This window comes from Nerophis lumbriciformis, linkage group LG10 (genome assembly GCF_033978685.3).
Source record: "Nerophis lumbriciformis linkage group LG10, RoL_Nlum_v2.1, whole genome shotgun sequence".
NCBI classification, from domain to species: domain Eukaryota; kingdom Metazoa; phylum Chordata; class Actinopteri; order Syngnathiformes; family Syngnathidae; genus Nerophis; species Nerophis lumbriciformis.
This window is the reverse complement of record NC_084557.2, coordinates 1,995,769-2,022,837: the sequence shown is the minus strand read 5'-3', so window position 1 is coordinate 2,022,837 and position 27,069 is coordinate 1,995,769. Positions and strand designations below refer to the sequence as shown.

At 43.2% G+C, this 27,069-nt stretch overlaps 1 protein-coding gene across 1 annotated transcript in view; it reads left to right on the top strand.

Annotated features, from left to right (window-relative positions):
• Positions 1-27,069, top strand: part of LOC133612755 (PDZ domain-containing RING finger protein 4-like) — a 190,132-nt gene that overhangs the window by 101,278 nt on the left and 61,785 nt on the right. The window contains exon 2 of the mRNA XM_061970434.1: positions 1,580-1,824. Coding sequence (XP_061826418.1) covers positions 1,580-1,824 — 245 coding nt within the window. The remainder of the gene's footprint in view (positions 1-1,579; positions 1,825-27,069) is intronic.

Here is a 27,069-nt window from a genome sequence, read left to right as displayed (position 1 = left end):
CCTGCGGCCCTTGGACCCTGGCTACTAGGTTTTTCTGATTTCAAAAGTTGGCAGGTATGTTTGAAGCATGTAAAGGGGGTCAAATTACAGCTCAAAGAGGCAAAAGTGGCTGTTTTTAGTAAACCTTTGTTTTGAAGGGGGAATTGCCAACTTCTTGTTGATTTTTGCTGAAGGATGTCAATGTATGAAATCTAGGTTTTAGTGAGACCTACATAGAGGTTTTTGTTTCATGTCTCTATAACATTCCTACCGGAAGTTACAATAAGTTTTGTCTGTGTTTTTTCCTAGGGGGCGCTGGAGCGCAATTTTGAGTTTTTTTTTTTTTTTTTATTAGATGGCAATTTTCGTCAGTCCTGATGTGTGTGTCAAATATGGTGAGTTTTGAAGCATGTTAAGGGGCTCAAATTACAACTCAAAGAGGCGGCCGGTATAATAATAATAATAAAATCTTACAATTACAATAGGGTCCTCTGTCCCAAAGGGACATTGCGGTCCCTAAATAAGCAAATATCAGCCTTATTTGAGATATTTCATTTTACTTAGATTTCAGTTTTTGTAGTGTATAAGGTTTGGTGGTAATATAAATGTTGTGGCGGCGCCACATTTCATTTAAATTAAGGGGAAAGGGTTAGGGTTAGGGTTAGGGTTAGGGTTAAGATTAGGGTTAGGGTTTGGGTAATTTTTTTTTTTAAAAAGTTAAAAAAAAGTTTTAAAAAAAAGTTAAAAAAAGTTAAACAAATTAAAAAATATTTAATTTTTTTTTTAAATATTTTAAAAATATTTTTAAAAAATTAAAAAAAATTAAAAAAAATAAAAAAAAATTAAAAAAAATTAAAAAAAATTAAAAAAAATTAAAAAAAATTAAAAGAAATTAAAAAAAATTTAAAAAAAATTAAAATAAATTAAAACATTTAAAAAAAATTTAAAAAAATTAAAAAAAATTAAAAAAAATTAAAACATTTAAAAAAAAATTAAAAAATTATAAAAAAATTTTTTTTTTAATTTAAAAAAATGTACAGGATAGTCCTGTTTACGATATATATTAACAATGTATATTTTTGAAATATACATTTTAAAAAAAAAATTAAAAAATTATAAAAAAAAATTTTTTTTAATTTAAAAAAATGTACAGGATAGTCCTGTTTACGATATATATTAACAATGTATATTTTGAAAATATACATTCTGGTACTTTTGGAGAGGACATACTGTATCTTGTACTTATTATGGAGACCACAAGGAAGTGTGTTAATTACAATCATCTTGAATATTTCATTTGAGTTTCCTGTACAAGCAAAAAAAAGCCACCTCGTTAAACTAGCGAGTGTATAAAGCCTGATTACAGCACTTTCTGCCCTTTATCTAAATGATCAGCGTGCGGAGGTCTCTTCCAGGGAAACGACTGCTGCTAAATGAAGCAATGACTTCCTTTTATCCGTGCCAGCTGCACCGCGAATACTTTTCAATCTGCCGGAAAATTCCGCTCCTTTCACGGCGACGAAGGGTTTGAACGTCTTGCTTCATGCTGCTTTTTTCCCTCCTTCAAGTCCTTCTAACAGGATGTCTCGCTCCTCCTCAGGTCAACGGCAAGGAGCTGTCCAAGTCCAGCCATGAGGAGACCTTCCGGCCCGCCAAGGACCCCGTGGTGGTTCAGGTCATCCGGCGGACCCCCAGCGGCCGACCCCGCGGCCCGCCTCAGGAAATCCGTGTGGTGGATGTGTGCACGCAGACCGACATCACCTTTGAACACATCATGGCGCTGGCCAAGCTGCGACCTTCCACGCCTCCCGTGCCTGACGTCTGTCCCTTCCTGCTGTCCGACAGGTTGGTGTCTTCCTTCAGTCACGGTACTGCTCTCACTTCTTCTTCTCTCAGAGACAATGTCATCGTTTGGTCCCTTGTCGTCGCCCCCAAGGTCATGTGATCCGTAGTCAGTTAGTTAGCCACATCTCTCAAATAGTTACGGGCCGAGTTCATGAAACTTCCGTAAAATGTCCCAAGTTGGGACAAATGTTTGGATATTTTTATATATTACTTGGTCAACAACCACACAGGTTACACTGACGGTGGCGGTATAAAAAAAACTATGTGAACCCACACCAAACAAGAATGACAAACACATTTCGGGAGAACATCTGCACAGTAACACAACATAAACACAACAGGACAAATACCCAGAATCCCATACAGCCCTAACTGTTACGTCTTCGACGCATGGTTGTGGTTGTCGTGTTCCTTCCAAGGCAGGAGACAAGCAGGAGCGGAGTGCAGGTAAGATTTTAAGTATATTTAATAAATAAAAGGCAGGACAAAAATACAAAACTGAGGACGCTAGCAAGCGTGGAGCTAAATAAAAACCAAAATGTCACCAAGGGTGAAAAAACCGGGATTCTGTTCGGCAGAATAATATAAAGAGCGTGGAGCAAAAACAGAAGGACGTAAATGTTGCCTATTGCAAACATTGACCCAGCACTTACTGCTGGGTGACAGGAAACTATAAAGGGGAGTGATTAGCCAAAACACCTGGTGGAAACACTAATTGCAAAACTAAGACAGGTGAGGAGAATCAGTGCCCATGGAAACCAAGAATAAACAGGGAAAGAGGGTGCAACCAGGAAACAGACTAAAACCAGAAACATAACCAACATAAATCATGCCATGATCCGGGTAACGATCATGACACTAACTCTTCCGGGATACATTATTCACCCCCGCTACCAAACCCCGCCCACCTCAACCGACGCACAGAGGGTTGGGGTGGGGGCGGGGTTTGGTGGTAGCAGGGGTGTATAATGTAGCCCGGAAGAGTCAGGGCTGCATGGGATTCTGGGTGTTTGTTCTGTTGTGTTTACGTTGTGTTAAGGTGCAGATGTTCTCCCGAAATGTGTTTGTCATTCTTGTTTGGTTTTGGTTCAAAGTGTGGCGCATTATTAGTAAGAGTGTTAAAGGGTTTTTTTATATGGTGACCGTCAGTGTAACCTGTGTGGCTGTTGACCAAGTATGCCTTGCTGTCACGTACGTGTGCAAGCAGAAGATGCATATAGTATAACAAGTGTTGGGCTGGCACGCTGTTTATACAGATTGTAGAGGCCGCCAAATGTTGTATCATCATGGCACGCCCTTATTATAACTGTAAGGGTGAAAATCGGTGAACATTATTCCCGGGAGTTTTCCGCGAGAGGCACTAAAATCCGGAAGTCTCACGGGAAAATTGGGGGGTTCAGCAAGTAAGCTGCTGAGCCGCATCAGAGTGATCAAAGAGCCGCATGCGGCTCCTGAGCCGCGGGTTGCCGACCCCTGGTCTGTGTGACCATGTTTTGTATTAGTCATGTTTTGTTTTGTTCAGTTATTGGACTCTTTAGTTTCTGGCTTTTCACTCCCTTGTCTTGTTTCCATGGTTACCCATTAGTTTCACCTGTTCCACGTTTGGACTCATTGTGCACTCTTGTTTGTCACCATAGCAACCCATTAGTTTTCACCTGTCACATCACGCACCTGTTTCACGTTTTGAGTCGCGCACCTGTTTTCGTTAATCATGTCTGTAGTATTTAAGTTCATTGTTTTCAGTTTGTCTTCCTGGCGACATCATGCCCCTGTCACACTCTGTTAACGTCTGCGCACTTCATGCCATGTCCAAGTAAGTTTTCTTTATTCATGCCACAGTTTGCAAGTTTTGTTTCTTTGTTCATAGTTTCTGCCGTTGTGCAAGTTTTGTATTTATAGTCAAGTTTTGTACTTCCGCCCTTGTGCGCGCCTTTTGTTTACTTCCTTTTTTTTGTAGTTATAGTGTTTAAATAAATCATGTACTCCCCTTCACGCCACATCTGGTCCAAATCTTTTGCACCTCGGGAGAACAAACCACGTCATGACAGTCTATTTCCTTCGGCCCGAGAACAAACACGCTCACAAGCTTATGGGGATTTGATTGACAAGGATATTGTTATTATTTTCTATTGGGAGGTGAAGTACAAACCCCGTTTCCATACGAGTTGGGAAATTGTGTTAGATGTAAATATAAACGGAATACAATGATTTACAAATCCTTTTCAACCCATATTCAATTGAATGCACTACAAAGACAAGATATTTGATGTTCAAACTCATAAACTTTATTTTTTTGTGTGCAAATACCGTATTTTTTGGAGTCTAAGTCACACCTGCCAAAAATGCATAATAAAAAAAGAAAAAAACATATATAAGTCGCTTGTGGAAATCACACATGAATACCTTAAGAGAAAGCCATTGCAGCTATTCGGGATACAACACTTCTCAGACGCCGAGAGAACTTTCCAATGTCCGGTTGGGTCTGCTGTGATGCTACTTAGCGAAAAACTTGACAAAGGAGAGTCAACGAGAATGCAAGCTGATTAAAACGGTAGCGTGAGCTTTGTATTACCTAGTCGTCGAGGGAAGACTATGGAAAACGGCGAATGCTTTTGGACTGGCAAAGCAGACTGTATCAGTTGTTGTCCGCCATGTATGTCGCGGACTCAACGTCTAGCTCCAGAGTATATAAAGTCACCAAAAAGGAATGGACAATGAAGGTTGAAGGCAAAAGAGTGAGGAGTGTCCTGACCAGATATCTAGACCCCTAGACTGATTCATGTCAAATGTTCTTCATCACAAAGATTTGATTAATTTATGATGTCTCAGGTGTGATTCACTACAATAGTCACACTGGATCATACTTGCCAACCCTCCCGGAATTTCCGGGAGACTCCCGAAATTCAGCGCCTCTCCCGAAAACCTCCCGGGACAAATTTTCTCCCGAAAATCTCCCGAAATTCAGGCGGAGCTGGAAGCCACGCCCCCTCCAGCTCCATGCGGACCTGAGTGACGTGTCAACAGCCTGTATTCACGTCCGCTTTCCCACAATATAAACAGTGTGCCTGCCCAATCACGTTATAACTGTAGAATGATGGAGGGCGAGTTCTTGGTTTCTTATGTGGGTTTATTGTTAGGCAGTTTCATTAACGTCCTCCCAGCGCGGTAACAACACACAACAACAGCAGTCATGTTTTATTCTACCGTAAAGCAGTTTGTCTGCCGTAAACAGCAATGTTGTTGTAATATATTGAGTTGGAGGCAATCACCAGGCGAGGTGGTGAAGTACGTCTCTTTACTGTAGACTTCAGAACAGACTCACACACTTGACGTCGGGTGCGCAACACCACGTAAATCGTTGGCCAACCAAAAAGTAACCCCAGTACGCTATAGCCAACATTCACCAGGAGATGGCAACAGACAAACATAGATCACTCGATTACATTCCTCCCCTTTTAGAATTGAAGAAGTTACTCAAAATAAATAAACAACCCAACCAAAAAATGCAGCAGCTCAATTAAAAAACTGTACTTAAGCCACATTCTTTTTCTTTTTTTTTAGTACTGAACTCTTAACCCTCATTTGTAAACAATAACATGCTTATTATACAAACAGTATTTGTACACCTTTAACACAGATTTTTATACCGTCTTCAGAGATTCCGTTTTTTTGGTGGTACTCGAAACCTTTCTGGTACCTGCGAAAGGGTGTTCAGCATGGTTAGAAAAATAGTGACATAGGAATCGAACAAGGATGGACAATTCAACCCTTAACTCAACAATGAGTAGATGAGTGTTATGTGTGTGTATATGGGTAAATAAATGAACACTGAAATTCAAGTATTTCTTTTATTTATATATATATATATATATATAATAAAATAAATATATATATAGCTAGAATTCAGTGAAAGTCAAGTATTTCTTATATATATATATATATATATATATATATATATATATATATATATATATATATATATATATATATATATATATATATATATATATGAATTTCTTATATATATGTATTTCTTATATATATATATGAATTTCTTATATATATGTATATATATATATATATATATATATATTTCTTTTTTTATATATATATATATATATATATATGTATATATATATAAGTCAAGTATTTCTTAGCCACGCCCCCAACCACGCCCCCGCCTCACCCCGACCACACACCCCACCCCCCACCTCCCGAAATCGGAGGTCTCAAGGTTGGCAAGTATGCACTGGATTCCAGCTCATCACAAATCTGCAGGTTTTACATTTCATTTAGCATTAGAAGGAGGACTTTACTGCGTACCTCTTGCTTGGCCCCCGCTATAAGCTGTTTGTTTGCCTCACAGAATTGCTATTGCGACATCCAGTTTGACACCCCTGCTAAAAAATATGCAACTTTTTACGCCCAACCTTAACGTAGCAGTAGAGTTACTACTATATACAGTCGTGCTCATAAGTTTACATATCCTGGGAGGATTTATGATTTCTTGGCCATTCTTCAGAAAACCTTTCTTCCACTCATGCTTAATGGTTGTGTGAAGCTATTTATTGGCAAACAACTGTGTTTACCCTTTTTAAATCAAAATGACAAAAGAAAGTACCCAAATGACCCTGATCAGAAGTTTAAATACCCCAGTGACTTTGATCTGATAGCATGCACAAAAGTTGACACAAACAGGTTTGAATGGCTAATCAAGGTTCCAATCCTCACCTGTGACCTGTTTGTTTGTAATGAATGTGTGTGTATAAAAGGTCAGTGAGTTTCTGGGCTTCTGACAGACCATTGCATCTTTCATCCAGTGCTGCACAGATGTTTCTGGATTCTGAGTCACGGGGAAGGCAAAATAATTGTCAAAGGATCTGCGAGAAAAGGTAATTGAACTGCATAAAACAGGAAAGGGGTATAAAAAGATATCCAAGGAATTGGGAATGGCAATCAGCAGTGTTCAAACGCTGATTAAGAAGTGGAAAATGAGGGATTCAGGTAGACCAGCAAAGATTTCAGCCACAACTGCCAGGAAAATTGCTCGAGATGCAAAGAAAAATCCACAAATAACTTCACCTGAAATATAGGACTCTCTGAAAAATTGTGGTGTGGCTGTTTCAAGATGCACAATAAGGAGGCACTTGAAGAAAAATGGGCTGCATGGTCGAGTCACCAGAAGAAAGCCATTTCTGCGCAAATGTCACAAAGTATCCCGCTTACATTACGCCGAATAGCACAGAGACACGCCTCAAAACTTCTGGAACAAAGTAATTTGGAGTGATGAGACCAAAATTGAACTTTTTGGCCACCAAGAAATCATAAATTCTCTCAGGGTATGTAAACTTATGAGCACAACTGTATATCTCATTTATGACACCTAAAGACTTACAATGTTTGCAGATAATTAGATATGATCAAAATAATAACAATCTGACAGGTGTGGCTGTTTCAAGATGCACAATAAGGAGGTACTTGAAGAAAAATGGGCTGCATGGTCGAGTCACCAGAAGAAAGCCATTTCTGCGCAAATGTCACAAAGTATCCCGCTTACATTACGCCAAACAGCACAGAGACAAGCCTCAAAACTTCTGGAACAAAGTAATTTGGAGTGATGAGACCAAAATTGAACTTTTTGGCCACCAAGAAATCATAAATTCTCTCAGGGTATGTAAACTTATGAGCACAACTGTATATCTCATTTATGACACCTAAAGACTTACAATGTTTGCAGATAATTAGATATGATCAAAATAGTAACAATCTGACAGAGATTCCAGAGCCATTTTGAGAGATAATGAGCAAGCCAGTTATGTGATCCAAAGATCCCTTCCCCATCAACAACAATGCTAATCAAGCAGATTTTGTGAGATTATGATCCAGAACCTTGTATTTTTGAGCCCGAACACAAAGAGGATGAGTAATACGTTTTAGAAGCTGAGTGATGAATGCAGTTTCATTGTGACACTATAGCATTAGCAGCATTGCTAGGTGCTAAACATACAAACTGACAATAACCAACCAAAGGAAAACAAAGATTTACTATAATATTTCCACTCTCGCTGGGATGCCGACTGACGGGAAGCTCACATAATCCTGTTTGGACGAAGAATCAATCCCAATTCTCAGGAAGGGTTACAAAGGAAGGAAGGGGTTTTGTGAAAGTGTACCAGCCTGTCAGACCATGGTCACATTTTGTGAGAGATGCATGAATTATAATCTAGAATGAACTTTTAGCAAGTTTGAGACCAAACAGAAGTCAACAATAGCAGCGTATGCTAGCGTTAGCTCACTGCTATCAAACCACTAAAATAGTCTTGTCTTATTGTAACAATATCACTCATATTTGGTTACTTTTCAGGTCCATCCATCCATCCATCCATCCATCTTCTTCCGCTTATCCGAGGTCAGGTCGCGGGGGCAGCAGCCTAAGCAGGGAAGCCCAGACTTCCCTCTCCCTAGCCACTTCGTCCAGCTCCTCCCGGGGGATCCCTAGGCGTTCCCAGGCCAGCCGGGAGACATAGTCTTCCCAACGTGTCCTGGGTCTTCCTCGTGGCCTCCTACCGGTCGGACATGCCCTAAACACCTCCTTAGGGAGGCGCTCGGGTGGCATCCTGACGAGATGCCCGAACCACCTCATCTGGCTCCTCTCGATGTGGAGGAGCAGCGGCTTTACTTTGAGCTCCCCCCGGATGACAGAGCTTCTCACCCTATCTCTAAGGGAGAGCCCCGCCACCCAACGGAGGAAACTCATTTCGGCCGCTTGTACCCGTGATCTTGTCCTTTCGGTCATAACCCAAAGCTCATGACCATAGGTGAGGATGGGAACGTAGATCGACCGGTAAATTGAGAGCTTTGCCCTCCGGCTCAGCTCCTTCTTCACCACAACGGATCGATACAGCGTCCGCATTACTGAAGACGCCGCACCGATCCGCCTGTCGATCTCACGATCCACTCTTCCCTCACTCGTGAACAAGACTCCGAGGTACTTGAACTCCTCCACTTGGGGCAAGATCTCCTCCCCAACCTGGAGATGGCACTCCACCCTTTTCCGAGCGAGAACCATGGACTCGGACTTGGAGGTGCTGATTCTCATCCCAGTCGCTTCACACTCAGCTGCGAACCGATCCAGTGAGAGCTGAAGATCCTGGCCAGATGAAGCCATCAGGACCAAATCATCTGCAAAAAGCAGAGACCTAATCCTGCAGTCACCAAACCGGATCCCCTCAACACCTTGACTGCGCCTAGAAATTCTGTCCATAAAAGTTATGAACAGAATCGGTGACAAAGAGCAGCCTTGGCGGAGTCCAACCCTCACCGGAAACGTGTCCGACTTACTGCCGGCAATGCGAACCAAGCTCTGACACTGATCATACAGGGAGCGGACCGCCACAATCAGACAGTCCGAAACCCCATACTCTCTGAGCACTCCCCACAGGACTTCCCGAGGGACACGGTCGAATGCCTTCTCCAAGTCCACAAAACACATGTAGACTGGTTGGGCAAACTCCCATGCACCCTCAAGGACCCTGCCGAGAGTATAGAGCTGGTCCACAGTTCCACGACCAGGACGAAAACCACACTGTTCCTCCTGAATCCGAGGTTCGACTATCCGGCATAGCCTCCTCTCCAGTACACCTGAATAGACCTTACCGGGAAGGCTGGGGAGTGTGATCCCACGATAGTTAGAACACACCCTCCGGTTCCCCTTTTTAAAGAGAGGAACCACCACCCCGGTCTGCCAATCCAGAGGTACTGCCCCCGATGTCCACGCGATGCTGCAGAGTCTTGTCAACCAAGACAGCCCTACAGCATCCAGACCCTTTTCAGGTCACGAAATATAAATGGAATATTGTTGGCACTTTCTGGAAGTTTTTAGAGATATAATGAGAGGACCCTCCACCTGTTGACTCAATTGTTAGATATTTATTTACCATTTAGAATGCATCAAAAAGCCAAGCATGTGTTCTTGTCTAATATAAAGATTGTGAATGATACACACCACATGCATATTTCATTGATTTATGACTGATCGGATGATATGCAGTGTTGGATTAGTTACTGAAAACCAGTAACTAGTTACAGTTACTTTATTTCAAAAGTAACTCAGTTACTAACTCAGTTACTTACACCAAAAAGTAATGCGTTACTGTAAAAAATAACTATTTAGTTACTTACCGTATTTTCCGCACCATAAGGAGCCCTGGGTTAAAAGCCGCGCCTTCAATGAACGGCATATTTCAAAACTTTGTCCACCTATAAGCCGCCCGGTGTTGTAAGCCGCATCTAACTGCGCTAAAGGAATGTCAAAAAAACAGTCAGATAGGTCAGTCAAACTTTAATAATATATTAAAAACCAGCGTGATGTGGGCGCGCATGGAGTCGTATATCAACATGGACGGAGCTGCGTGAAAAAAGCCACCCGGCCTCTTCGCGTAAACTTACCTTAACCACTCGCTCATCTTTTCTTCATCCATCCCTTCGAGTTAGCTTTTATGATGACGCCGGCTGGAAAGGTCTCTTTTGGCAAGGTCTTCCTTTTGAATATCACCATGGGTGGAAGTTTCTGGCCATTAGCATGGCAAGCTAGAACCACAGTGAAGGATGACTTCTCATTCCCTGTGGTGCGAATATTCACCGTACGTGCTCCCGTTGTATCCACAGTGCGGTTCACAGGAATATCAAAAGTCAGTGGAACCTCGTCCATGTTGATAATGTTCTCTGGCCGGATCTTTTTTTCAGCTATCTTGTTTTTACAATATGCACGGAAAGTAGCCAGCTTTTCTTGAAAGTCTTTAGGCAGTTGCTGTGAAATAGTAATCCGTGTGCGGATGGAGAGATTGCGTCTTTTCATGAACCGGATCCCTGTCGCTTAGTAGGAGCCATTTTGTGGTCTTTACAGATGTAAACACACCAAGGAAATGAAACGTAATATTCGCGCGCTTCTTCTTCTTCTACGCGGGCGGGTGGTTGCTTACAGTAGAAGAAGAAGCGCTTCCTGTTCTATGGGGGCGGGTGCTTACCTTGGCGGTTGCTTGCGTAGAAGAAGAAGCACTTCCTCTTCTACGGGGAAAAAAGATGGCGGCCGTTTACCGTAGTTGCGAGACCGAAACTTTATGAAAATGAATCTTAATATTAATCCATATATAAAGCGCACCGGGTTATAAGGCGCACTGTCAGCTTTTGAGAAAATTTGTGGTTTTTAGGTGCGCCTTATATTGCGGAAAATACGGTATATATTTTTTTTTTTAATTTAAGGGCCCCTTTAATGCCCTTTTAGCCTTCATTTCAGTACTGCTATTGCACTGGAGAATAATACAATCTGTTGACATGCATTTGCATCACTGAACTCTGCTAAGCAATGTGGTCTACATACAACACACAAAGACAAAGATATGTTTCAAAGGGCCAATTTGTTTCAGGCCACAACAAATTGACAAAACTATGTTAAATAGCTGCAACATAACATACATAAGTAACAAACAGCATAATAACAACATAGCTGTAAACCAAGGAAAGGAACACACTACATACACAAAGTCTAACCAGGCATTTTTTTCTCTCAAGGAATTCTGAAATAAAATCATGTCTGAAGCCCAGAACACTCGACACATTTCCCCAGTTTTAGTTCAGAGATAAGGAAAGATTGGCCTGGCCCACTAGCATCCCTCTTTATGTTTGTGAACTTTATAGTCTATACATTTAGATTGATGTGATAATCAAACACTCTAGAAGTCTAGAATGAAAGAGTATATAAGAGAATTGACAGAGTGTGTGTACCTTCAGTGCGCAGTGCCTCGTTAAAATCCAGCCGCTGTTGCTTAGGAGGTGAAGTGTGTCTCTCTTTACTAGCTTCGTCGAAGCATGTTGCTTTTGTAGCTGTTTCAGCAGATTTGAATTGCTAGGATAGGATCTTTGATCCAAGACAAATGTTCCTTTCTTTGTGGTCGACAAAAGAAAAGTAGTGAGAATATCTCCATGTTAAGAAACTCGACTTTGGCTCTGCCATGTCTTGTTAGTAAAAACAGACACGCCCCCCCCCGCTCCACACCCACACACAGAGCAGACGCCTCTCCGTCGCCTTTTCTGCAGCTCTCCAATAAAACACACTCAGATCCTCTCAGTTTCTAGCCGATACTACATAAAAACATAACGTAAAATAACGCAGTAACGCATCATGTCGCTAGGGTTAGGGTTAGGGTTAGGGTTAGGGTTAGGGTTAGGGGTTAGGGTTAGGGTTAGGGTTAGAGTTAGGGTTAGGGTTAGGGTTTAGGGTTTAGGGTTAGGGTTAGGGTTAGGGTTAGGGTTAGGGTTAGGGTAAGGGTTAGGGTTAGGGTTAGGGTTAGGGTTAGGGGTTAGGGGTTAGGGTTAGGGTTAGGGTTAGGGTTAGGGTTAGGTTTGGGGGTAGGTTTTAGGTAAGGAGAAGGGAATGGTTAGGGTTAGGGAAGAGGGGGGTGGGGGATATGGGAAAAATAAAGAAGGGAAAAACGGGAATGTGCACTGTCCGTCACAATCCAACGGGCTCACACTCACACCTCATTTAGGCCCCCTGGATGTCTGGTACCCAATTTGGAGATCCAAAGGAGCTCCGCCCGGTGGGTTAGGGTTAGGGTTAGGGTTAGGGTTAGATAACGCGTTAGATTACTATTTACCGACAAAAGTATCGTTACTTTGTAACGCGTTAGTCCCAACACTGATGACATGTCAGAGTGCAGAAGCATGACATCATCCAACCCCAAATCTGCGGAAATCGCTGAAGATGGGTCGGGTTGTACTTGTATAGCGCTTTTCTACCTTCAATGTACTCAAAGCGCTTTGACACTACTTCCACATTTACCCATTCACACACACATTCACACACTGATGGAGGGAGCTGCCATGCAAGGCGCTAACCAGCACCCATCAGGAGCAAGGGTGAAGTGTCTTGCTCAGGACACAACGGACATGACGAGGTTGGTACTAGGTGGGGATTGAACCAGGGACCCTTGGGTTGCGCACGGCCACTCTCCCACAGCGCCACGCCGTCCCTTTATATTGGGAGCGGAATAATCAAAATGGCCGACTGAATTTGTGGAATGTTGTGATGTTTAGATGGTATTTTGTGGTGTAAATACAATTGGATATGTTTAATGGACACAATGAAACTGTCATGATCCGTGGTCCGAATCATGTTTTGTGTTTTCTGTTTGTTTTGGACTCCTTTAGTTCCTGTTTGTGTACCTCCTGAGTTTGTTACCATGGCTACTTATGATTTTCACCTGCCTCTGTTGTTCCGGACGCGCACCTGTTGCTCATCAGAGACACTATTTAAGCCTGCCTTTGCCGGTCACTCGTGCTGACTTCTTTGTTTGCTTCATGCTCTCGTCACGTACGTTTTGCTTGTCTCCTAGCCCATGCTAAGTTTAGTTTTGAGTGCGTTTGACACGTCTTTCCTTTGACTTGTTTTCTGTTGTTGGTGGTGCTTTGATTTGTTTGAGGATTAAATGATGTTCCTACCTGCAAGTCCTGTCCAGAGTCGTCCGTTTGCATCCCGGGAAAACGAACCGCGCAGTAAGCCGCAAACACACTCTACTCATACTTGCCAACCTTGAGACCTCCGATTTCGGGAGGGTGGGGGGCGTGGTCGGGGGTGGGGTAGGGGCGTGGTTGGGGGAGTGGTTAAGATATATATATATATAAGAAATACTTGACTTTCAGTGAATTCTAGCTATATATATATATATATATATATATATATATATTTTTGTATTACATATATATATATATATATATATATATATATATATATATATATATATATATATATATATATATATATATATATATATATAAATAAATAAAAGAAATACTTGAATTTCAGTGTTCATTTATTTACACATATACACACACATAACACTCATCTACTCATTGTTGAGTTAAGGGTTGAATTGTCCATCCTTGTTCTATTCTCTGTCACTATTTCAGAACACACACATTATACAAATATACATTATAAAACCAATAAGAAAACGGGAACTCTAATTTGGGAGTCTGAATTAGGATCAGAAGTTCCTATATAAACATTACGCACTCACGTCGCCTTTTTGTATTGATTACTGCAGCTGTGCACTGGATTCATTCACAAATACAAACTACAACTCACAAACACTTTAAGAGTTAGGCTCCACCATCAGAATGTGTACTTAAACTTATAAAGATCACATGGATATTATTCAGTGAGTTGATTCACCAAAACTAACCTGTTATAGAGGAGTAAAAAGCACACAGGACGTTTCAATTTTTCTGGTCGCTCTCATCAGAATGACAAGACACTTCCGGTCTGCAGGTGATAGCATTCAATTGGGAAGAAACGCCCTACTGCCCCCTACTGACCAATGTGAATACTGATAAATGTGTAATGACAGCTCCAAAAACGAATTCAAATCACAAAATAAAATAAATAAATCAACACAAAAATGTGACACATTATGGGTGGGTCACATATGCATGTACAGTAGATGGCAGTATTGTCCTGTTTAAAAGTGTCTCAACATTGCTGTTCACGGCAGACGAACTGCTTTACGGTAGACGAAAACTTGACTGCTGTTGTTGTGTGTTGTTGCCGCGCTGGGAGGACGTTAATGAAACTGCCTAACAATAAGAAACCAAGAACTCGCCCTCCGTCATTAGCTGTTTATATTGTGGGAAAGCGAACGTGTGAACAGGCTGTCAACACGTCACTCAGGTCCGCATGGCCCGAATTTCGAGAGATTTTCGGGAGAAAATTTGTCCCGGGAGGTTTTCGGGAGAGGCGCTGAATAGTGATGGGTCCGGTAACACCGATGCATCGGCGCATGCGTCGAGCTCATAGAGCGAAACCCTGTGTCGGTGCGCGTACCGCTTTTAGAAAGTCACGTGACCGATCATGAGCTGTTTTGGTCACGTGACCGATACGCCAACTGTGTCGCCTCCTCTGTGCCCTGTGAGCGGCTCTTTTCTACAGCCGGAGAAATAATAACTAAGAAGAGAAATCGTCTAAAATGTAATACGTCGGAAAAACTTTTCTTTTTTTTTTATAAAAATGTGTAAAAAAATAAAATTTAAAAAATTCCCAGTCCACAATCATCCACAACACGTTCTCTTAAATGTCCATGTTATGATACATGTTCACGTTATTTATTGACTGTATCTAAAAAAGATACAAATATATTTGTATTTAAATGAAGATATGAAATAATCCTAAATGAAATATTTATATTATTGTATATACTAGGGCAGGGGTCACCAACGCGGTGCCCGCGGTCACCAGGTAGCCCGTAAGGACCAGATCAGTCGCCCGCTGGCCTGTTCTAAAAATAGCTCAAAGAGCAGCACTTACCAGTGAGCTGCCTCTATTTTTTAAATTGTATTTATTTACTAGCAAGCTGGTCTCTCTTTGCTCGACATTTTTAAATTCTAAAAGAGACAAAACTCAAATAGAATTTGAAAATCCAAGAAAATATTTGAAAGACTTGGTCTTCACTTGGAATATCCATCCATCTCCATCCATCTTCTTCCGCTTATCCGAGGTCGGGTCGCGGGGGCAGCAGCCTAAGCAGGGAAGCCCAGACTTCCCTCTCCCCAGCCACTTCGTCCAGCTCCTCCCGGTGGATCCCGAGGCGTTCCCAGGCCAGCCGGGAGACATAGTCTTCCCAACGTGTCCTGGGTCTTCCCCGTGGCCTCCTACCGGTCGGACGTGCCCGAAACACCTCCCGAGGGAGGCGTTCGGGTGGCATCCTGACCAGATGCCCGAACCACCTCATCTGGCTCCTCTCGATATGGAGGAGCAGCGGCTTTACTTTGAGCTCCCCCCGGATGGCAGAGCTTCTCACCCTATCTCTAAGGGAGAGCCCCGCCACCCGGCGGAGGAAACTCATTTCGGCCGCTTGTACCCGTGATCTTGTCCTTTCGGTCATGACCCAAAGCTCATGACCATAGGTGAGGATGGGAACGTAGATCGACCGGTAAATCGAGAGCTTTGCCTTCTGGCTCAGCTCCTTCTTCACCACAACGGATCGATACAGCGTCCGCATTACTGAAGATGCCGCACCGATCCGCCTGTCGATCTCACGATCCACTCTTCCCTCACTCGTGAACAAGACTCCGAGGTACTTGAACTCCTCCACTTGGGGCAAGATCTCCTCCCCAACCCGGAGATGGCACTCCACCCTTTTCCGGGCGAGAACCATGGACTCGGATTTGGAGGTGCTGATTCTCATCCCAGTCGCTTCACACTCGGCTGCGAACCGATCCAGTGAGAGCTGAAGATCTTGGCCAGATGAAGCCATCAGGACCACATCATCTGCAAAAAGCAGAGACCTAATCCTGCAGCCACCAAACCAGATACCCTCAACGCCCTGACTGCGCCTAGAAATTCTGTCCATAAAGGTTATGAACAGAATCGGTGACAAAGGGCAGCCCTGGCGGAGTCCAACCCTCACTGGAAACGTGTCCGACTTACTGCCGGCAATGCGGACCAAGCTCTGACACCGATTATACAGGGAGCGAACCGCCACAATAAGACAGTCCGTTACCCCATACTCTCTGAGCACTCCCCACAGGACTTCCCGGGGTACACGGTCGAATGCCTTCTCCAAGTCCACAAAGCACATGTAGACTGGTTGGGCAAACTCCCATGCACCCTCAAGGACCCTGCCGAGAGTATAGAGCTGGTCCACAGTTCCACGACCAGGACGAAAACCACACTGTTCCTCCTGAATCCGAGGTTCGACTATCCGGCGTAGCCTCCTCTCCAGTACACCTGAATAGACCTTACCGGGAAGGCTGAGGAGTGTGATCCCACGATAGTTGGAACACACCCTCCGGTTCCCCTTCTTAAAGAGAGGAACCACCACCCCGGTCTGCCAATCCAGAGGTACCGCCCCCGATGTCCACGCGATGTTGCAGAGTCTTGTCAACCAAGACAGCCCCACAACATCCAGAGCCTTAAGGAACTCCGGGCGGATCTCATCCACCCCCGGGGCCTTGCCACCGAGGAGCTTTTTAACTACCTCGGCAACCTCAGCCCCAGAAATAGGAGAGCCCACCACAGATTCCCCAGGCCCTGCTTCCTCATAGGAAGACGTGCTGGTAGGATTGAGGAGGTCTTCGAAGTATTCTCTCCACCGATCCACAACATCCGCAGTCGAGGTCAACAGAGCACCATCCCCACCATACACGGTGTTGACACTGCACTGCTTCCCCTTCCTGAGGCGGCGGATGGTGGTCCAGAATTGCTTCGAAGCCGTCCGGAAGTCTTTTTCCATGGCCTCACCGAACTCCTCCCATGTCCGAGTTTTTGCCTCCGCGACCGCTGAAGCCGCACACCGCTTGGCCTGTCGGTACCTGTCTGCTGCGTCAGGAGTCCCATGAGCCAAAAGAACCCGATAGGACTCCTTCTTCAGCTTGACGGCATCCCTCACCGCCGGTGTCCACCAACGGGTTCTAGGATTACCGCCACGACAGGCACCAACTACCCTGCGGCCACAGCTCCAATCGGCCGCCCCGACAACAGAGGTACGGAACATCGTCCACTCGGACTCAATGTCCAGCGCCTCCCTCGTGACATGTTCAAAGTTCTTCCGGAGGTGGGAATTGAAACTCTCTCTGACAGGAGACTCTGCTAGACGTTCCCAGCAAACCCTCACAATGCGTTTGGGCCTGCCAGGTCTGTCCGGCATCCTCCCCCACCATCGCAGCCAACTCACCACCAGGTGGTGATCGGTAGAAAGCTCCGCCCCTCTCTTCACCCGAGTGTCCAAAACATGAGGCCGCAAATCCGATGACACAACTACAAAGTCGATCATGGAACTGCGGCCTAGGGTGTCCTGGTGCCAAGTGCACATATGGACACCCTTATGTTTGAACATGGTGTTTGTTATTGACAATCCGTGACGAGCACAAAAGTCCAATAACAAAACACCACTCGGGTTCAGATCCGGGCGGCCATTCTTCCCAATCACGCCTCTCCAGGTTTCACTGTCGTTGCCAACATGAGCGTTGAAGTCCCCCAGTAGAACGAGGGAATCACCCGGGGGAGCACTCTCCAGTACTCCCTCGAGTGAATCCAAAAAGGGTGGGTAATCTGAACTGCCGTTGGGCGCGTAAGCGCAAACAACAGTCAGGACCCGTCCCCCCACCCGAAGGCGGAGGGAGGCTACCCTCTCGTCCACCGGGTTGAACTCCAACGTGCAGGCTTTGAGCCGAGGGGAAACAAGAATTGCCACCCCAGCCCGTCGCCTCTCATTGCTGGCAACGCCAGAGTGGAAGAGAGTCCATCCCCTGTCAAGAGAACTGGTTCCAGAGCCCTTGCTGTGCGTCGAAGTGAGTCCGACTATATCTAGCCGGAACTTCTCCACCTCACGCACTAGCTCAGGCTCCTTCCCCCCCAGCGAGGTGACGTTCCACGTCCCAAGAGCTAGCTTCTGTAGCCGAGGATCGGACCGCCAAGTGCCCTGCCTTCGGCTTCCGCCCAGCTCACATCGCACCCGACCTCTATGACCCCTGCTATGGGTGGTGAGCCCATTGGAGGGGGGACCCACGTTGCCTCTTCGGGCTGTGCCCGGCCGGGCCCCATGGGGGCAGGCCCGGCCACCAGGCGCTCGCCATCGTGCCACACCTCCGGGCCTGGCTCCAGAGGAGGGCCCCGGTGACCCGCGTCCGGGCGAGGGAAATCTGGGTTCCTTGTTCGTGTTCTTCATAGAGGTCTTCGAGCTGCTCTTTGTCTGATCCCTCACCTAGGACCAGTTTGCCTTGGGAGACCCTACCAGGGGGCATAGAAGCCCCCGGACAACATAGCTCCTAGGATCATCACTTGGAATAAACGGTAGAAAATGGATGGATGGATGGATGGGTCTTCACTTGTTTAAATAAATTCATTTATTTTTTACTTTGCTTCTTATTACTTTTAGAAATACAATTTTAGAGGAAAAAATACAACCTTAAAAATGATTTTAGGATTTTTAAACAAATATACCTTTTTACCTTTTAAATTTCTTCCTCTTCTTTCCTGACAATTTAAATCAATGTTCAAGTAAAAAAAAAATGTTTTATTGTAAAGAATAATAAATATTTTAGCTTCTGTTTTTTCGACGAAGAATATTTGTGAAATATTTTTTCAAACTTACTAGGATTGTCATGTCTGTGTGATCATGTTTTGTTTTAGTAATGTTCGGTTTAAATTTTGGACTTTTTGTGCTGTTTTGTTTTGTCACCATAGCAACCATTAGTTTCACCTGTCACGTCACGCACCTGTTCCACGTTTGGACTCATTGTGCACTCTTGTCACCATAGCAACCATTAGTTTTCACCTGTCACGTCACGCACCTGTTTCACGTTTTGAGTCACGCACCTGCTTTCACTAATCATGTCCATAGCATTTAAGTTCATTCATTTTCTGTTGTTCGTCCTGACCACACCCCATATATGCTTCTGCACATGATAGTAATTTGGAGTGATGAGACCAAAATTGAACTTTTTGGCCACCAAGAAATCATAAATTCTCTCAGAGTATGTAAACTTATGAGCACAACTGTATATCTCATTTATGACACCTAAAGACTTACAATGTTTGCAGATAATTAGATATGATCAAAATAATAACAATCTGACAGGTGTGGCTGTTTCAAGATGCACAATAAGGAGGCACTTGAAGAAAAATGGGCTGCATGGTCGAGTCACCAGAAGAAAGCCATTTCTGCGCAAATGTCACAAAGTATCCCGCTTACATTACGCCGAACAGCACAGAGACACGCCTCAAAACTTCTGGAACAAAGTAATTTGGAGTGCTTTCACTAATCATGTCCATAGTATTTAAGTTCATTCATTTTCTGTTGTTCGTCCTGACCACACCCCATATATGCTTCTGCACATGATCCTTGATGCTCTGTTCATGCCTCTAACACTTTTTTCATGCCGGTTCCATGCCAAGTAAGTTTTTGTTTATCAAGCCACAGTTAATGTTTTTGTTTAATTGTTCATAGTTTATTCTCCGCCACTGTGCGCGCTTTTTGTTTGATCTTTTTTTTGTATTTATAGTTAATAAATAAATCATGTACCTTGGTTCCCGTCTCGCCCGTGCCAACTTGCCGCTGCATCCCGGAAAAGCAAACTCCAAAGACCAAGTCTTGACAAGGATTAAAATTCAAAAAAATTATTCTGGCAAATCTAGAAAATCTGTAGAATCAAATTTAAATCTTATTTCAAAGTATTTTGAATTTCTTTTAAAATTTTTGTTCTGGAAAATCTTGAAGAAATACTGATTTGTCTTTGTTAGAAATATAGCTTGGTCCAATTTGTTAAATATTCTAACAAAGTGCAGATTGGATTTTAACCAATTTTAAAAACATGTCATCAAAATTCTAAAATGTATCTTAATCAGGAAAAATTTATTCCATAAATTATTTTTTGAATTTTTTCAAAAAGATTCAAATAAGCTAGTTTTTCTCTTCTTTTTTGTCGGTTGAATTTTGAATTTTAAAGAGTCGAAATTGAAGATAAACTATGTTTCAAAATTGTATTTTAAATTTTTGTCGTGTTTTCTCCTCTTTTAAACCGTTCAATTAAGTGTTTTTTTCATCATTTATTCTCTACAAAAAATCTTCCGTAAAAGGAAAAAAAAATGTACGACGGAATGACAGACAGAAATACCCATTTTTGTATATATATAAATGTATTTATTTAGCTATTCTTGTTAAAATCACACTTACATGTAACTTACAAATGACAATATATTTATTTATTTAAGTGTGTATCAAACTGGTAGCCCTTCGCATTAATCAGTACCCAAGAAGTAGTTTTTGGTTTCAAAAAGGTTGGTGACCCCTGTACTAGGGCATCAAATCAGTGTCAGTTGAGTCGGTCCATAGGTTGCCTGTAGGCATTTTTAATGTCCAGCAGATGTCAGTATTTAGTGACACAGTATCGACACAGTATCAATACAGTTTTGCAATGTGTCGAAACGCTTCATGACGCCTCACCAACCCATCACTAGCGCTGAATTTCGGGAGTCTCCCGGAAAATCCGGAAGGGTTGGCAAGTATGACTCTACTGCAACTTTAATCAAAGCCTTAGTTGTTTGTGCCAAACACTTTCCTCACCAGCATGGCCTTTTCCCGTCCCTTCTACCCCTGCACAAGGAGGTAAAGATGTAGCAAAAGGAATGAGGTCAAGATGTGTACCGTATTTTCCGCAATATAAGGCGCACCTAAAAACCACAAATTTTCTCAAAAGCTGACAGTGCGCCTTATAACCCGGTGCGCTTTATATATGGATTAATATTAAGATTCATTTTCATAAAGTTTCGGTCTCGCAACTACGGTAAACAGCCGCCATCTTTTTTCCCCGTAGAAGAGGAAGTGCTTCTTCTTCTACGCAAGCAACCGCCAAGGTAAGCACCCGCCCCCATAGAACAGGAAGCGCTTCTTCTTCTACTGTAAGCAACCACCCGCCCGCGTAGAAGAAGAAGAAGCGCGCGGATATTACGTTTCATTTCCTTTGTGTGTTTACATCTGTAAAGACCACAAAATGGCTCCTACTAAGCGACAGGTTTCCGGTTCATGAAAAGACGCAATCTCTCCATCCGCACACGGACTACTATTTCACAGCAACTGCCTAAAGACTTTCAAGAAAAGCTGGCTACTTTCCGTGCATATTGTAAAAACAAGATAGCTGAAAAAAAGATCCGGCCAGAGAACATTATCAACATGGACGAGGTTCCACTGACTTTTGATATTCCTGTGAACCGCACTGTGGATACAACGGGAGCACGTACGGTGAATATTCGCACCACAGGGAATGAGAAGTCATCCTACATACAATTACACAAGGCGAATCAGTAAAGAATCTGGGTATTATCTTCGACCCAACTCTCTCGTTTGAGTCACACATTAAGAGTGTTACTAAAACGGCCTTCTTTCATCTCCGTAATATCGCTAAAATTCGTTCTATTTTATCCACTAGCGACGCTGAGATCATTATTCATGCGTTCGTTACGTCTCGTCTCGACTACTGTAACGTATTATTTTGGGGTCTCCCTATGTCTAGCATTAAAAAATTACAGTTGGTACAAAATGCGGCTGCTAGACTTTTGACAAGAACAAGAAAGTTTGATCATATTACGCCTATACTGTATATACCTTTATATACATATATACATATATATATACCTATACTGGCTCACCTGCACTGGCTTCCTGTGCACTTAAGAAGTGACTTTAAGGTTTTACTACTTACGTATAAAATACTACACGGTCTAGCTCCGTCCTATCTTGTCGATTGCATTGTACCATATGTCCCGGCAAGAAATCTGCGTTCAAAGAACTCCGGCTTATTAGTGATTCCCAGAGCCCAAAAAAAGTCTGCGGGCTATAGAGCGTTTTCTATTGGGGCTCCAGTACTATGGAATGCCCTCCCGGTAACAATTAGAGATGCTACCTCAGTAGAAGCATTTAAGTCCCATCTTAAAACTCATTTGTATACTCTAGCCTTTAAATAGCCCCCCTGTTAGACCAGTTGATCTGCCGTTTCTTTTCTTTTCTCCTCTGCTCCCCTTTTCCTTGAGGGGGGGGGGGGCACAGGTCCGGTGGCCATGGATGAAGTGCTGGCTGTCCAGAGTCGGGACCCGGGGTGGACCGCTCGCCTGTGCATCGGCTGGGAACATCTCTACGCTGCTGACCCGTCTCCGCTCGGGATGGTGTCCTGCTGGCCCCACTATGGACTGGACTCTTACTATTATGTTGGATCCACTATGGACTGGACTCTCACAATATTATGTCAGACCCACTCGACATCCATTGCTTTCGGTCTCCCCTAGAGGGGGGGGGTTACCCACATATGCGGTCCTCTCCAAGGTTTCTCATAGTCATTCACATCGACGTCCCACTGGGGTGAGTTTTTCCTTGCCCGTATGTGGGCTTTGTACCGAGGATGTCGTTGTGGCTTGTGCAGCCCTTTGAGACACTTGTGATTTAGGGCTATATAAATAAAGATTGATTGATTGATTGATTGATCCTTCACTGTGGTTCTAGCTTGCCATGCTAATGGCCAGAAACTTCCACCCATGGTGATATTCAAAAGGAAGACCTTGCCAAAAGAGACCTTTCCAGCCGGCGTCATCATAAAAGCTAACTCGAAGGGATGGATGAAGAAAAGATGAGCGAGTGGTTAAGGTAAGTTTACGCGAAGAGGCCGGGTGGCTTTTTTCACGCAGCTCCGTCCATGTTGATATACGACTCCATGCGCGCCCACATCACGCTGGTTTTTAATATATTATTAAAGTTTGACTGACCTATCCGACTGTTTTTTTGACATTCCTTTAGCGCAGTTAGATGCGGCTTATAACACGGGGCGGCTTATAGGTGGACAAAGTTTTGAAATATGCCGTTCATTGAAGGCGCGGCTTATAACCCAGGGCGCCTTATGGTGCGGAAAATACGGTACATAAAAAGGAGCATCAACAAGAGGTTCCCTTGAAGAAAAGCAATGGCAGTCATTATTTCCTGTTTTTGTTTTTTGCTTCCCTTCACATCACAAACTATAAACAGGGAAAGTTTTGCCGCTGCTATTTTCTAAACTAGGCTCCACCTCCTGGGAATGAAACTGCGTTAGCTTTTTTGTTTGTTTGTCTGCAACATCATTGTTTTTTCCAGCCACTTTTAATACGAGAACTTGTTTTGTCCCCCTCATATAAACACGATGAATCACTCCTCGCGCCGCAGTTGGTATAAAGCAGAGAATTATTGACACGTGAATGTACAAAATTCCCCACAGGACCTTGTCAAGCATTATTGCAAGAAGGCCCATTTAGTCTCATCCAAGGTTTACTAGGTGATTAAAGCAAATGGGCTCGTAAAAAAAAAAGTGGGCAACACATTGGAGCGGGCCACTTACAGCCTGCGGCCTCACCCAAATGTAATCAATGCGCCCCATAAAACTCTCATTTTCCTCCTCTTCATCTGTGCACAATTCAACATGGTGCTGATTTTTATAGATATGACAAATGTTTGTCACGTGTAATCATGTTGTGAGCACCTGCTGCCAGAAGTCGTTATGTTTCGAGTTGTGCGTAATAAGATGAGAACTGTTTTTAATTTGCTGTGGTCCTGATGCTGCTGCCTGATGGCATCACAATAGAATGGGGGGGGGGGGGGGGGCTGTCAGTCAAGAGCAGGGGGCAAATCACAGGGATGAGCTCGTTATTAGCGAGCGGCTTTACTTTTATCGCACACACTCAAACTGTAGTGAAAGCCCTCGACGCCTCCATTATTGCCGCCCAGACAAAAAGGGGGAGGACGGCGTTTCTTTCAGTCTTTCTTTTAGTTTATTTCGAACATGAACACACTTACAGTATAATACACAGAGGTGGGTAGAGTAGCCAGAAATTGTACTCAAGTAAGAGTACTGTTACTTTAGAGATTTATTACTCAAGTAAAAGTAAGGAGTAGTCACCCAAATATTTACTTGAGTAAAAGTAAAATGTACAGGTAAAAGCCAGTAAATTAGAATATTTTGAAAAACTTGATTTATTTCAGTAATTGCATTCAAAAGGTGTAACTTGTACATTATATTTATTCATTGCATACAGACTGATGCATTCAAATGTTTATTTCATTTCATTTTGATGATTTGAAGTGGCAACAAATGACAATCCAAAATTCCGTGTGTCACAAAATTAGAATATTACTTAAGGCTAATACAAAAAAGGGATTTTTAGAAATGTTGGCCAACTGAAAAGTATGAAAATGAAAAATATGAGCATGTACAATACTCAATACTTGGTTGGAGCTCCTTTTGCCTCAATTACTGCGTTAATGCGGCGTGGCATGGAGTCGATGAGTTTCTGGCACTGCTCAGGTGTTATGAGAGCCCAGGTTGCTCTGATAGTGGCCTTCAACTCTTCTGCGTTTTTGGGTCTGGCATTCTGCATCTTCCTTTTCACAATACCCCACAGATTTTCTATGGGGCTAAGGTCAGGGGAGTTGGCGGGCCAATTTAGAACAGAAATACCATGGTCCGTAAACCAGGCACGGGTAGATTTTGCGCTGTGTGCAGGCGCCAAGTCCCGTTGGAACTTGAAATCTCCATCTCCATAGAGCAGGTCAGCAGCAGGAAGCATGAAGTGCTCTAAAACTTGCTGGTAGACGGCTGCATTGACCCTGGATCTCAGGAAACAGAGTGGACCGACACCAGCAGATGACATGGCACCCCAAACCATCACTGATGGTGGAAACTTTACACTAGACTTCAGGCAACGTGGATCCTGTGCCTCTCCTGTCTTCCTCCAGACACTGGGACCTCGATTTCCAAAGGAAATGCAAAATTTGCTTTCGTCAGAAAACATGACTTTGGACCACTCAGCAGCAGTCCAGCTCTTTTTTTCCTTAGCCCAGGTGAGACGCTTTTCGCGCTGTTTCTTGGTCAACAGTGGCTTGACACGAGGTATGCGGCAGTTGAAACCCATGTCTTTCAAGCGTCTCTTGGTGGTGGATCTTGAAGCACTGACTCCAGCAGCTGTCCACTCCTTCTGAATCTCCCCCACATTTTTGAATGGGTTTTTTTTCACAATCTTGACCAGGGCGCAGTGATCCCTATCGCTTGTACACTTTTTCTGACCACAGTTTTTCCTTCCCTTTGCCTCTCCATTAATGTGTTTGGACACAGAGCTCTGAGAACAGCCAGCCTCTTCAGCAATAACCTTTTGTGTCTTTCCCTCCTTGTGCAATGTGTCGATGGTTGCCTTTTGGACAGCTGTCAAATCTGAAGTCTTCCCCATGTATGTGTAGGCTTCAGAACTGGACTGAGAGACCATTTAAAGCCCTTTGCAGGTGTTTTGAGTTAATCAGCTGATTAGTTTGTGGCATCAGGTGTCTTCAAAATTTAACCCTTACACAATATTCTAATTTTGTGACACACGGAATTTTGGATTTTCATTTGTTCATCAAAATTAAATGAAATAAACATTTGAATGCATCAGTCTGTGTGCAATGAATAAATATAATGTACAAGTTACACCTTTTGAATGCAATTACTGAAATAAATCAAGTTTTTCAAAATATTCTAATTTACTGGCTTTTACCTGTATACTGTCAAGACTTGGTCTTGGGTGTTTGCTTTTCCGGGATGCAACGGAAAGTTGGCACGGGCGAGACGGGAATGAAGGTACATGATTTATTTATTATATAAAAAAAAAAGTGCAAACGAAAAGCGCGCACAGTGGCGGAGAATAAACTATGAAACCAAAAGACTATAGCAAAAAAAGTACAAACGAAAAAACACGCACAATGGCGGGGAACAAACTATGAAACCAAAAAGACTATAAACATGGAACAAAAACTTACTTGGCTTGGACAAAAATAGTTGCATGAAGAATGGACATGGAAAGAAGTATCAGGCATGGACAGAGCATAAATGTGGTGAGGTCGTCAGCACGACAAACTGAAAAGAATGAACTTAAATACTATGGACATGATTAACGAAAACAGGTGCGTGACTCAAAACGTGAAACAGGTGCGTGACGTGACAGGTGAAAACTAATGGGTTGCTATGGTGACAAACAAGAGTGCACAATGAGTCCAAATGTGGAACAGGTGAAACTAATGGGGTAATCATGGAAACAAGACAAGGGAGTGAAAAGACAGAAACTAAAGAGTCCTATAACTAAACAAAACATGATTACACAGACATGACATATATATATATATATATATATATATATATATATATATATATATATATATATATATGAAATACTTGACTTTGTGAATTCTAGCTGTAAATATACTCCTCCCCTCTTAGCCCCGCCCCCAACCACGCCCCCGCCCCACCCCGACCACGCCAATACCCCCACCCTCCACCTCCCGAAATCGGAGGTCTCAAGGTTGGCAAGTATGCCTCTTTCCCACTTCAGAGCGTTTACAATTATATAGAATCATTTACTGACCTTTTTACATAATAAAATAACATCTGTGAATTAGTATACACAACAGTTTTGTAAAATATATTTAATTAATTCAGTCATTATTAACATACTGAGATGAAGAATAGATTCAAGATCCAAGATGATTTATTGTCAATTCTTAACATGCACAAGACACATAAGAAGTGAAAGGTATATTTTCGGCACAGTCCCACTAAGAGCAGACATACGTTACAGGGAGACAAGACGAGACCGCAAGCGGAGCAGCCATTTTTACGGCGCTCCTTAAAAAAAAGGTGGGAAAAAGGTGA